This window comes from Diabrotica virgifera, chromosome 4 (assembly GCF_917563875.1).
Source record: "Diabrotica virgifera virgifera chromosome 4, PGI_DIABVI_V3a".
In the NCBI taxonomy this organism is placed as follows: domain Eukaryota; kingdom Metazoa; phylum Arthropoda; class Insecta; order Coleoptera; family Chrysomelidae; genus Diabrotica; species Diabrotica virgifera.
The window spans coordinates 131,357,875-131,370,846 of NC_065446.1; the positions used below are offsets into that span (position 1 = coordinate 131,357,875).

General features: G+C 32.6%; 1 protein-coding gene across 1 annotated transcript in view; it reads left to right on the forward strand.

The window, feature by feature from the left end:
- Positions 1–12,972, forward strand: part of LOC114334762 (pleckstrin homology domain-containing family G member 5) — a 1,826,648-nt gene that overhangs the window by 1,082,528 nt on the left and 731,148 nt on the right. The window contains exon 8 of the mRNA XM_050649705.1: positions 4,107–4,255. Within this exon, the coding sequence (XP_050505662.1) occupies positions 4,107–4,255 (149 nt within the window). The remainder of the gene's footprint in view (positions 1–4,106; positions 4,256–12,972) is intronic.

Consider the following 12,972-nt stretch of genomic DNA (forward strand, 5'->3'; position numbering starts at 1 on the left):
TCTTGTTCACAAATATAAATATGGATTAACTTAACATTATATTTCTTATACTGCAAAATATTTGTAGTTTTCAATTTAAGAAATAAAAACTTTAGGATAAGAAAATTAAATGTAACCATTAAATCATTTCTTAGTATTGAAGAAATTATCTGTAAGAAATTATTGAGTTGTGTTTAAAAAACTCGTTTCTTTATATGTAAACCGGTATGTTTAAGTTAATTGGATATGTTAACTTTTAAGAAATATTGCTCAAAGAAATCGGTGTTTTAGGAGAAAAGAAATTGTTCTCTCGGTTTAGGAACAAATTAACTAAAAAGAAAATTTTTGCCCCAGTCCAAATTGTAAAATATTAAAAAAAATCAAAATATTTGAAAATAATTCAACATATCTTCTCAGATTTTGTAAACAGTAGGGAATTTTTTCATAAAAGTGTAAACTTTTAGGTAAGTTGAGGGAAAAAGGTTGCTCGACGGTTGGCAACACACCGAGAGAAAAAAATTCTTGACATAAAGAAACTTTATTAATATTTAAGAAAGATCGACTTGGCATATTGCCTAAGAAATATATCTTTGTATGTAAGATATAATTTTCTAAAATATTTCAAATAAATTTTAATTTACCCAACGAAATATATCTTAAACATGATTGAACTATCACTTTCTTGCAAACTGCAAACCCATTTGTCAGAAAGGAATTATACTTATCATAAGAATATATTTTCTTGGCATTACAAAACTCTTCTTTCTGAGAAATAATATTTCTTAGTAAGGAATATTGTTATCTTACCGCTATTAATTAATGTATTTAATGTTAAGAAATGTATTTCGCAGAAATAATTGTATATTTAGAATTAAGTTACATCTCTTAAAAATAAAGTGATATTACATACGGCGAAATAAATCATTCTGTTAAGGTAAAATTATTCTTTATTAGATAATAAAAACAGGATATAAAACGTTAGATATTAATACATACAAATAATTTCTCCACTCTTAAACCACTGGCTTCTATACAATAATAAAAGGATGGACAGGCAAATTCAACTCCCTTAATTTTTCCTTCTTTTTGTTAATAGCACTTTGTATATCAGCAATTACCTAAAACAAAACCGTTATGTAGAAAGAGTATACTTATTTTAATAAAAAAATTTTTATAAGGATATAAGTACCTACATACTTATTTTGACAAAAGAAATACAAAAAAAGAACAAATACACGGGCCCACATAAAAACTATTAATTTTTTGGTATAAGAACGGTAGGTATCAGTAAAACAGTCTACAATCCAAAAACATTTCTTGGCATTTCAACAAATAATAATCAATCATATTTAGTTCAAACATGGCTTTATTTATCCTACCATCTTTGTTAATTTTTTTCTTTTTTTATATGAAATATTAATTATTTATCTGTATAATATTAAGTAACACAATAGACATTGTTTAGCTAAAACAATAAGAAAAATACAACCAATGTAAAACATTGAAGCAGACATATATTGTAATTTTATTTATTTATATAATCCAAAATATACAGCAAACCTAATCATTAAGAAATTTTATTACGGGAAAGTATTATTAGGTTACATCTTAAGTCATTTAATACATATTAACTAATTTAGGATTTTCGGCAATAAAAGTTCTTAACCGTCAAGATGTTTCTTTTAGAATAACTAATATTTCTTTATGACAAATATAGCACACGCCATGTTTGATATAACCTTGAATTGTACGATTGTATATAGAAGACGATACATTCAAGAAACATTATAGTTTATACATAAGTATACACATTTTTATAAAGGAACTTACCTGTATACAGTTCTACCATTTATGGAAGCCCCTAGTTGGTTAATAGCTCCTTTCAATATTGTTCTGAAGCTTTATATTATAGATATTCTATTATTCTCTCCGAGGTGGAAGTCGAAACGTCAATGAAAGCCATTTTTTTAAGTTAAATTGTGGCTTATTTTTCAGTTAGAATAAGATCCTTTCTTTCAGAGTTGTCCATCACTATAGATATCTAAAATGCATATAAAGATACTATTATGTTTCTTTTAGAACTACATATTCGGATATGCAACAATATTATTATTACATCTTAAATTAGGTAATCAATTTACTTTTATATACCTATGTACGTACCTTCAAACTATCCCTTAGATTTTAAAGAAAACCAACAAATAACAAATCCAAAATCCAATTATGAAAATGAACTAATGCCATGCACGCCATCTTACCTTGCCAAACACTGAGACTAAATCACAAATATAGTGAATAATGGTTACTGCGCAATTCTTTTGTGAAAGAAAATCTCTTTGCAAGTAGCATTTCGGCATTAATGATAAAGTTTTTATTTAATAACCACAGTTACTACAGAGGGTATTTCTGAAGAATTATTTCTTGTGATCTAAAATATTTATTTGATTGCAAGAAAATTTCTTGTTCACAAACATAAATATGGATTAACTTAACATATATTTCTTATACTGCAAAATATGTGTAGTTTTCAATTTAAGAAACAAAAACTTTAGGATAAGAAAATTAAAATGTAACCATTAATGCATTTCTTAGTATTGAAGAAATTATCTGTAAGAAATTATTGAGTTGTGTTTAAAAAACTAGTTTCTTTATATGTAAAACGGTATCTTTAAGTTAATATGATATGGTAACTTTTAAGAAAGATAGCTCAAAGAAATCAGTGTTTTAGGAGAAAAGAAATTGTTCTCTCGGTGCACTGAACCTCATACATAGCGTTAATTTTGGTGGTGGCGGTCTGGTTTCGTGGAATGGTATTTATTGGAAAAGACATAGGTACTGAACCTGGAGGTTCACCTGAATCACTGGAGGTGATTGGGTAAATGTCAGCTGACATATACATTAAAAACATTTTATAAGATCATGTCTAACCATATTGTATGTGACAGATTCGAGCTAATGCACGAGAGAGCAATATTAGAATAATAGTGAATACTTACCTTGATGAGATCCAATTCAAAAGATTATGTTGGCCATAATATAGTCCATATCAGATTTAATTTTGATCGAGCATTTATGTGACACTTAACATCGCATTCGGAAAAGAAGTCCTATCCCTCTAACCCTAGTGCTTAACATTTTTACCAAATAGACATTACCATGAAAACCAGTGTAGTGCGGCAACATAGCGCCTGTTACATCCCAGTTTTTTGCATTCGAACAGACAAAGGTGGCGATATCAAGTTACTATAGCAACCAAGTAGTACATTGGTTACAACAGGAAAAAAGACTCCACGTCAGAATTTAGCTTAGAATTGTCACTTTTGTAGTAGTTATAAATTTTGTTCTATGTTATTCACATAAAAATATTTTACAGTCCACACCACAAGTTTAATTTATCTACAATAAATCCATCACCTAGGAGGGTTAAGGATTGCAGCCCAAAAAATTTCAATTCACATGATAACTTCAAAATGTATCTACGATATTTTTGTCCACGAGTGTAATTTGAAGATATATAAAAAAAAGTGCAAATACAAAAGTTATAGATCTTTCTACTACCTAAAATTTTGCTATTTAACTTTTTCCCATTGAACTTGTAGTTTTGTTGGGAATATAAATAAACGGTTTTTATTCTTAAGAACTCAATCCCTTCCAGTTTCCGTCCTGATATTGCCCGTAATTTTTTTCCTTTATTTGTTGTTATGATTTCTCCGTTTTTACAGTGGGTTTCATAATTTAACTATTTTCACATTTTACGGTTTTCAAATGCTTCGGACCTGGTCTATTACAGCAAAAAGTAAATGTCTCTTGTCATTTAGCTGCTTCTTTCGGACACGTGGTCAAAAGGTGTGAAACGTTTACTCTTGGGAGCAAACATTTTGTTTGGCATTGCTAAAGAATAAAGTTGGGTTTATGATATGTGAAATATATGAATTTGTGTAAAGTTCATTCTTACTGATAACTAAACTTTGGAATATAGAAAAAGAAGATAATTTATGTAATTACGATTTTTAGCTTGATATCTCTTCCATATAATAATAGTACTTTTCCTAAAAGTAAAAAAAGTTTACTCTAACCTCCCAATGATTTTATTAGGACTTCTATTGTAATATTTTGTTTTCTTACAGTGATTCTTTGACCAAACTTTGTGAGCTTCGCAACATCGACCTATCCGTTTGCGATGCACGGTTGCAAGATAAGGACAACAACTGCGAACATCTCATTTTGTTTAGCCAAGACACCGCGGGGCTAGTTGGCAGACACGTTCGAATTACAGGTAAGTTCTTCAAAACTTTTACTTTACTTATGGTGTGTATTATTTGTTAATAATATAGGAGTTGCTGTTTTTTTCAATGTTATTATAATTTGGCCGCAGATCTAATCATCAATGACCAAAACTTCGAAGCGGTCAAAGAGTTCATATATCTAGGAACATCGGTTAACCCCAATAATAACACATCAGGGGAAATAAAAAGACGAATAATAATTACGAACAGGTGTTATCATAGTCTTCAAAGTACTTAGCTAACAAACGTCTGTCTCAAAAAACTCGTATAAGGCTGTATAGAACATTGATAGTCCCCGTTCTCACATATGGATCAGAGGCATGGACGCTAACTAAAACAGATGAATCCGCTCTATCGATTTTTGAAAAAAAGGTGCTACGCAAGATATTCGGAGCGGTCTGTGAGAACGAAATATGAGGACGTAGGTATAACTTTGAACTGCAGAATATCTACAAGCATACGTTTGGTGGAAAAGATATTATCACTGTAATTAAGCGAAACCGCCTGCAGTGCGCAGGACATGTAGCCCAGGCTCCTGAATCGAACATGATAAAAAAGATTCTAACAGCGCAACCCGTGGGAATGAGAAACGGGGTGGACCAAAGCTGAGGTGGATGGACGAGGTAACACAAGATGCCGAGAAGATTGGAGTCGGCAACTGGAAAATGCAAGCAAGGGACAGAGCAGAATGGCGTAGAAAGCTTGAGAAGGTCGAGGCCCTCTAATGGCTGTAGCACCAAGAGGATGACGATGATAATTATAATTTGGCCATAAATCACTGAATACATTAGCTGATTCAATGTCTACAAGGTCCACACAGGAATAGGGGTCCTATTTCATTAATCACTAAGAAATGTCAGTTTGAAAAAGCCCCCCCCCTGTTAACCCCCGTTAACATAGACAAGATGCCCCACTTCCAGAATTCCATTTTGTCCACTTCTTTTACGTTTCATTAAAAAATAGGACTCAGCTCAATTTTAACACACCACCCCCTCCTTCCACCGCTCAAAAACGTAATTTTTTCGTTTTTATTTTTTTGGTGGGATGCAATCAATTTAAAATTTTTTAAAAATGTACACGCATAGTTGATGATTATACAAAACGTGTCTATTTTTTATAGACCTGTAGGTTGAGTGTCCATAACCTCAAAATGCTTTTTTATTTTGTTTTGATTTTAATGGTTTTTCTATTTTGTGTATTTTAATAAAAACTATATTTCTAACTTTTTTCAGATATTATTGCATTTAAAATGTTCTACTATTGTCAAAATAACTGTCAAAGTTTAAATACATAATTCAAAGTTTCTCTTCGAATTTTGTGATTTAACCACAGATTATTTAACGTAGATAAAATTTGTTCAGTCCATTCTTGTATCGACATATCGAAGTAATTTAGTACAGCAAAAAACACCCTGTTCGGGACTGTGACAAGCCCAGTCCAGGAAAACTAATACACAGGTACGCAAATGATGATAAATATATTTTTCAAAATATGTTTCCATCCGGGATAAATACAGAGTTTAGTAATAATTCAATAACCAACCCACAAATGTATCAACAAGTCAACACACAAGGGCAACTAGCCATGAATGTACAAACCACGCCATATCTAATATCGATGTCGCAACCAGCACCAACTAAACCAATGCCACCTAACTTGTACCCTCCACTACCACAGACACAAATTCCATTAGTGCCGATCACATATCATAGTTCTGCTTCAAATTATCAATTACAACGATTGCCATCCACCAGTGAAGAAGTGGAAGAAAACAACGAACCAGCTAGCAGCAACGATTGGCAAGAAATTAGAAGCTCAAAAAGAAGAAAAATCAGAAAAACAACAGACAATGCAAACAGTACAAATATTATTGTAACAGAAAATAGATTTGAAGCGCTAGAAAATGAAGTAATCCCTCCCAAGGAGAACAACACAGGAAACCCTCCACCAATTTTCATACACGGTGTACAAGACTATCAAAAAATTGTACAAAAAATTAAGGATGTAGCAGAAAGGGAAGAATATCATACAAAAAGTTTAACCAACAATGTCGTAAAATTAAGTTGTGGCACGCCAGATACATATAGAAAAATGGTTAGATATTTTAATGAACATAACATTTATCACCATACATATCAGTTAAAACAGGATCGAGCCTATAGAGTTGTAATAAAATACCTTCACCACTCTACTAACACCGAGGATATAAAAAACGAACTCCTAAAACTTGGTCATAAAGTTCGAAATATAATAAATGCACAACACAGAATTACTAAAGAGCCACTTAATTTGTTCTTCGTGGATCTCGAACCGGCAGCAAATAACAAAGATATTTATAACTTAAGGGGGCTACAGAATAGAGTTATTGAAATTGAACCTCCCCGAACAACCAAAAATCGCATAATACAATGCATGAGATGCCAATCGTACGGTCACTCCAAGTCATATTGCAATAAACCATTTGTATGCGTCAAGTGCGGAGGAGCCCACAATACCACAACTTGTAAGAAGACTAGAGAAACTCCAGCAAAATGTGCATTATGTGGTGGGGATCACCCCGCAAATTATAAAGGATGTGAACATTACCAAAAAATTTCTAATATTAATAACAGGTATCATAACAGAGGAAACGTATTAAATCCAGCAATAAATCAAATACATACACAACCCAGAATATATACACAACCCAGGATTCAGAATCAGTATGAAAGTTACGCTCAAGCTGCAGCAAATAATCAGAACAATAACGAAGATACAGCGAGTATACTTACCAAATTTCTAGAAGAGTTTAAAAATTTATTTAACCAGCTAATGCAACAAAACAGTATGGTGCTCAACATGATTTCCATGCTAGTAAATAAAGTAAACTAACAATGTCAAAGTTCATAAGAATTGCCCAATGGAATGCCAATGGTCTTCCTAATCATAAAGAAGATATAAAACTATTTCTGGAACAAAATTTCATTGACATACTACTAGTAAGTGAAACCCATTTTACAGACAGAACCTACTTCAAGATACCTAAGTATAAATTATATTACACAAATCACCCAGATGGTACAGCCCACGGAGGTTCAGCCATATTGATAAGAGAAACTATAAAACATTATGAAATGCTAAAATACGAAACAAATCACATTCAAGCAACATCTATAAAAATACAAACTCTTCCATATGATATAACTGTCACAGCAATTTATTGTCCGCCCAGGCATAGACTTACAAAAGAAGATCTTCTACCCTTTTTCGAAACTCTAGGGCCAAAATTTATAGCAGGTGGAGATTACAACTGTAAACATACGCTATGGGGTTCACGCCTAACAACCACCAAAGGCAGAGAGCTAGCAAAAGTTATCCAGGATAAAAGCTACTCATTCCTATCGACGGGATCACCGACATATTGGCCAACCGATCCAAATAAAACACCAGACCTATTGGATTTCTTTATTACAAACGGAATACCTCAATCATATACAGATGTAGTACCAAGTTTTGATTTATCATCAGATCATAGTCCCATAATTGCCACAATTAGCACAACGGTGATAATCAAAAAACCAACACCTCGACTGCATAACTTCAAAACAAACTGGGATACATACCGGCTAATCATAGAACAGGAAGTAAATCTACTAGTGAGATTGCAAACCTCCGAACAAATAGAAACAGAAACTAATAATCTAATCAACTTACTTCAAAATGCTGCCAAACAGTCTACCCCTCAACCTGGACAAAAAAAATTTTCAACCAACATTCCTCTTGAAATAAAAAGACTAGTAGCAGAAAAACGAAAAGCCAGATCAATTTGGCAAAGAACTCACAGACCAGACGACAGGACAGTTTATAATAACAAAACAAGAAACTTAAAAACAGCTCTAGAACAGATGAGAAACAACTCATTTGAAAACTATGTATCAAACCTTTCGCGTCAAGATAACTCTATCTGGAAACCAATCAAAAACAAAAATAAACCAATAAATACTTCACCTCCAATTCGGAAAAACTCATTACCACCAGGACCATGGGCAAAAAGCAACAAAGAAAAAGCTGATTTATTTGCTGAACATCTAACTGAAGTCTTCAAGCCACACGACAATGACCAAGTACAAGAAGTAGAGCAGGAACTAGCCTTACCAATTAATCAACGAGAGCGACTAACTTTAATTACACCGAAGGAGATCAAAGATGAAATTAATCATTTGAATGAAAAGAAGGCACCAGGCACTGATCTCATAACAGCAACAATGCTAAAACAACTTCCTAAAAAAGGTATAATGAAGTTATTGTACATATTAAATGCAATCTTAAGACTTAATTATTGGCCTATATCACTAAAAATTGCCCAAGTAATTATGATACCGAAACCTGGTAAAGCTTTAACGGATGTTTCATCATACCGCCCAATAAGTCTACTGCCAATAATGTCAAAACTTCTTGAAAAGCTGTTACTTAAAAGAATTATGAGCGACCTAGAATTCCAAAACTGGATCCCAGAACACCAATTTGGATTCCGGCAAGGTCATTCTACAGTGCAACAATGCCATCGCATATCAAATGTAATTAATAGAGCTTTGGACAATAAACAGTATTGCACAGCAGCCTTTCTGGACATTAGCCAAGCATTTGATCAGGTATGGCACCCAGGATTACTTTATAAAATCAAAAAATCCCTACCCAACAAATACTTTGACTTATTAAAATCATATCTAAATCACAGAGAATTTGAAACTAAAGTGGAGGATGAACTATCAAACCGTAACAAAATTCAATCAGGAGTCCCACAAGGTAGTATATTGGGTCCACTTCTTTATGTACTGTACACATCCGATTTACCAACCTCTCCACAAACCACCATTGGAACTTTCGCTGATGACACAGCAATATTTGCAACTGAAGAGGATCCAAGAGCTGCAGTATTAAAACTTCAAGAACACCTAGACCAAATTGGACAGTGGTTAAAGAAATGGAAGATAAAAGCTAACGAAACTAAGTCAACACATATAACTTTCACACTAAGGAAAGACCAATGCCCAAATATTAGCCTTAATCAAGTCAACATACCACAACAGAACATCGTCAAATACCTGGGGCTTCATCTTGATTCTAAATTAAACTGGAAACAACACATTTTAAAGAAGAAGAAACAAATTGAGTTGAGAGTGAAAGAAATAAATTGGCTTATAGGTAGAAAATCTCGACTCTCAATTGAGAAGAAACTGCTGATTTATAAAATAGTCATCAAACCTATATGGACGTACGGTATAGAACTATGGAGTTGTGCCAGCAAATCAAACACAAAAATTATCCAAAGAACTCAATCAAAAATTCTACGCACCATCGCAAATGCCCCGTGGTACATTTCCAACCAAACCCTTCATACAGACCTAAACATTCCGTTAGTCAGCACAGTAATTCAAGAAAGGGCCAACAGACATCACGAGAAATTGGAAGACCACCCCAACCAATTAATATTACCATTACTGCAGCCACTAAACAACAGAAGATTGCGAAGATTATGGCCCATAGATCTTCGCTGAAACTGAGGTGAAACCGCTGGGTGATGTACCTCATAACGCCATTTTAGTGTACAATAATACATTGATATATGTTATTGTACTTGTTATCAAATTAGCTTATAGAATATGTAATTCTGATTGCTAATAAATGCTTACAAAAAAAAAAAAAAAAAAAGATATTATTGCAAGGTACGCCACCTTCAAAAATTCAAAAAACTCGTTTTTAGGGTTTTTTTTTGAGATTTTCTCTATTTTGTAGACTCCATAATAAAAAGGAAAACAAGGACATGGAAGAGATAAAAAATATAATGGGTAGTATGATTGAGGAACTAACAGAAGTTAGGAAGGAGAATAGTGAATACAAATTGCAAATGAAAGAAATAATAAGAGAAAATGAAAATCTAAAGAAAGAAATGGCTACGATGAAACAAAAAATAGATAAAATAGAAATAATCTTGGAAGCATGTCAGACAGAAAAAAAGAAAAACAACCTAATAATGAGAGGCTTACCAATAGACACAATAGAAGTAGAGCAACTAGAGAACTTCATAGAAACAAAAATGGGAGTAAAATCAGAAATAATTAGAGTACAAACGGTAAATGAAACAATGTGTGTTATCGAATGTAAAAAATTCGAAGATAAAATGAAAATACTGAAATCCAAGGGTAAACTAATGAACTATAAGCAACATAGAGTATATATAGAATGTGACATAACATTAAAAGAGATAGAAATACAAAGAAACTTTAGGTAAATATCAGCAGATGAAAAGACTAATGGGAAAAGGACAAAAATTGGATACGGTTTCATAGTTATTGAAGGCATTAAGTGGAAATGGAACCAAAAAACAAGCCGGATAGAAGAAGTAACATACAATCCAGAACCAACTTATTCAAAAAACTAGCTGAAGAAAACACAATGACGGACCGAGAAAAAAACAGGCACAGAACAGGGGACATGAGCAGATTTAAAGATAATAACACAAACGGAAGGAAAAACAAATTAAAGTACAACTTAAACACAGAAAAGAACAAAACAATTCTGAAAATGGCATCATGGAATGTAAGAGGTATAAATGGGAAGAAAATAGAACTGGGGGAAGAAACTAGAGTTAAGAACATTGAAATAGTATCTATAACAGAGACAAAGAAAAAAGGAAGAGGATCAATAATAATAGAAAACGGAATATTACTAATATACAGTGGAGTGGAAGAAACGAAAGAGCTCAGGCAGGAGTAGCGTGCATGATAAAGAAGCACAGTATCAACAAAGTAAAAAATTGGATATATTACAACGAACGTATACTAAGAGTAGACATAGATACAAACCTAATCATAGGCTATGGACCGAAGACGCAACAAAAAACGAAAAGAATGAGTTCTGGGACAAATTACGAGAAGTGATAAATGATTGTACAGAAAAAATTATGATCACAGGAGACACGAACAGTAGAGTGGGGAAAGAAGCAGAAAAATGGAACAATGTCATCGGACTTTATGGGGAGGAAATAATAAACAAAAATAGAAAATTATGGTGATTATGAACACACATTTCGAACATAAAAGAATACACAAGATCACAAGAGAAGTCAAATCAAGAGACGAACAATCAATTATAGACTATACTATAGTGCAAAAAACAGAGAAGAACTGGATAAGAGACGTAAGGGTGAAAAGGAGTTATGAAATTGGTAGTGACCACTATCTACTAGAAGCCACATTCAAAAGCAAAAGAAAAGAAATAAAAATAAATAAGAACATAAACAGAAAACACAAAGAAATAATAAAAATTTATAAACTAAGGGAAGAATCAACGAAAATAAGATACACAGAAGTGCTAGAGAAAGAGATGGACAATGAACATGAAATAACGGAAACAATAGAAGAAGAATGGGGAAAATTTAAAAATGCGGTGATAAAAACAGCTAATTCAATATGTGGAACTACAAGAAATAACAACAGAGGGAAACGAACATCTTGGTGGAACGATTAAGTGAAAAGAGAAATAAAAGAAAAGAAGAAATTATGGAAAGAATACATACAAGACAAAACACAACAAAAATATGAAAATTATAAGAGACAAGGAACAAAAGTTGAAGAGATAGTTAAGAAAGAGAAAAAGAAAAGTTGGGAAAAATTCGGAGAAAAAATGGAAGAAAACAGCACAGGAAACGTAGAAATATTTTATCTACTCTATATCATATTATGTATAAGTTTTTTGTTTGTGAAAACTGTCATTATAGATAGCAGTGCGTGAAGGGTTTAATGTGTGCGTGAAGTAACAATGTATTTTAAATGGGATTTACTTTTTCGCACACTGTCAATGGGTTTTTTGGCACACTTTCATAAATAATCAAATATCCTTAACTTTCGCGTTGTCATGGTGATGACAATATGAGCAATGCCTTACAACAAAATTTTTGACAGTTTTGTGGTTTGAAAGTAGTTAGGATTTTTAAATGTCAAAGTTCTAAAAATTGTAGAATAGAAATGAATTCCCGTGACGAAAAGTTACAGTTTTTTTATTTGTTTATCGTAGATAAAATATTGTATGAAACTGTGCGTGAAATACTTTTTGCGAACTTACGCGATGTATAGCACTCGCTCCGTTATCGCTCGTGCTCTAAAAATCGCGTGCGTTCGCAAAAAGCATGCTTCACGAACTGTTTCATAAATAACTATTATAGAACACTGAAAACCCTAAGTAGCAACAAAGAAACGAAACTGAAACAAATCATGAACAAGGAAGAAACAATAATACACGACGATAAGATAATAATGGAAAGATGGAAGGTACAATTTAGCTGATACTGAATGGAAATCAAGCGAATACAATGGAGATGGAAAGCAACAGCAAGAGAGTATCCATGAGAAACACGGAAAATCCAGAAACCATAGAAAAGAAGAACTGGAAGAAGCAATAAGAAAGATACAGATTGGAAAAGCACCAGGAAGCGATGAAGTAGCACAAAAAATGATGAAATATATAGGAGTAAATGCAAAAGAAAAATTGTTATACATAATATATAACCTAATATGGAAGAGAAAAGTAATACCCAGAGGATATACAAGAAATATACAAGATATATACAAGAAAGGAAACACAAGAGACTGTAAGAACTATAGAGGTATGTCACTACTATGTGTAGCAGCAAAAGTATACGAAACCATAATAGAAAGTAAACTCAGAA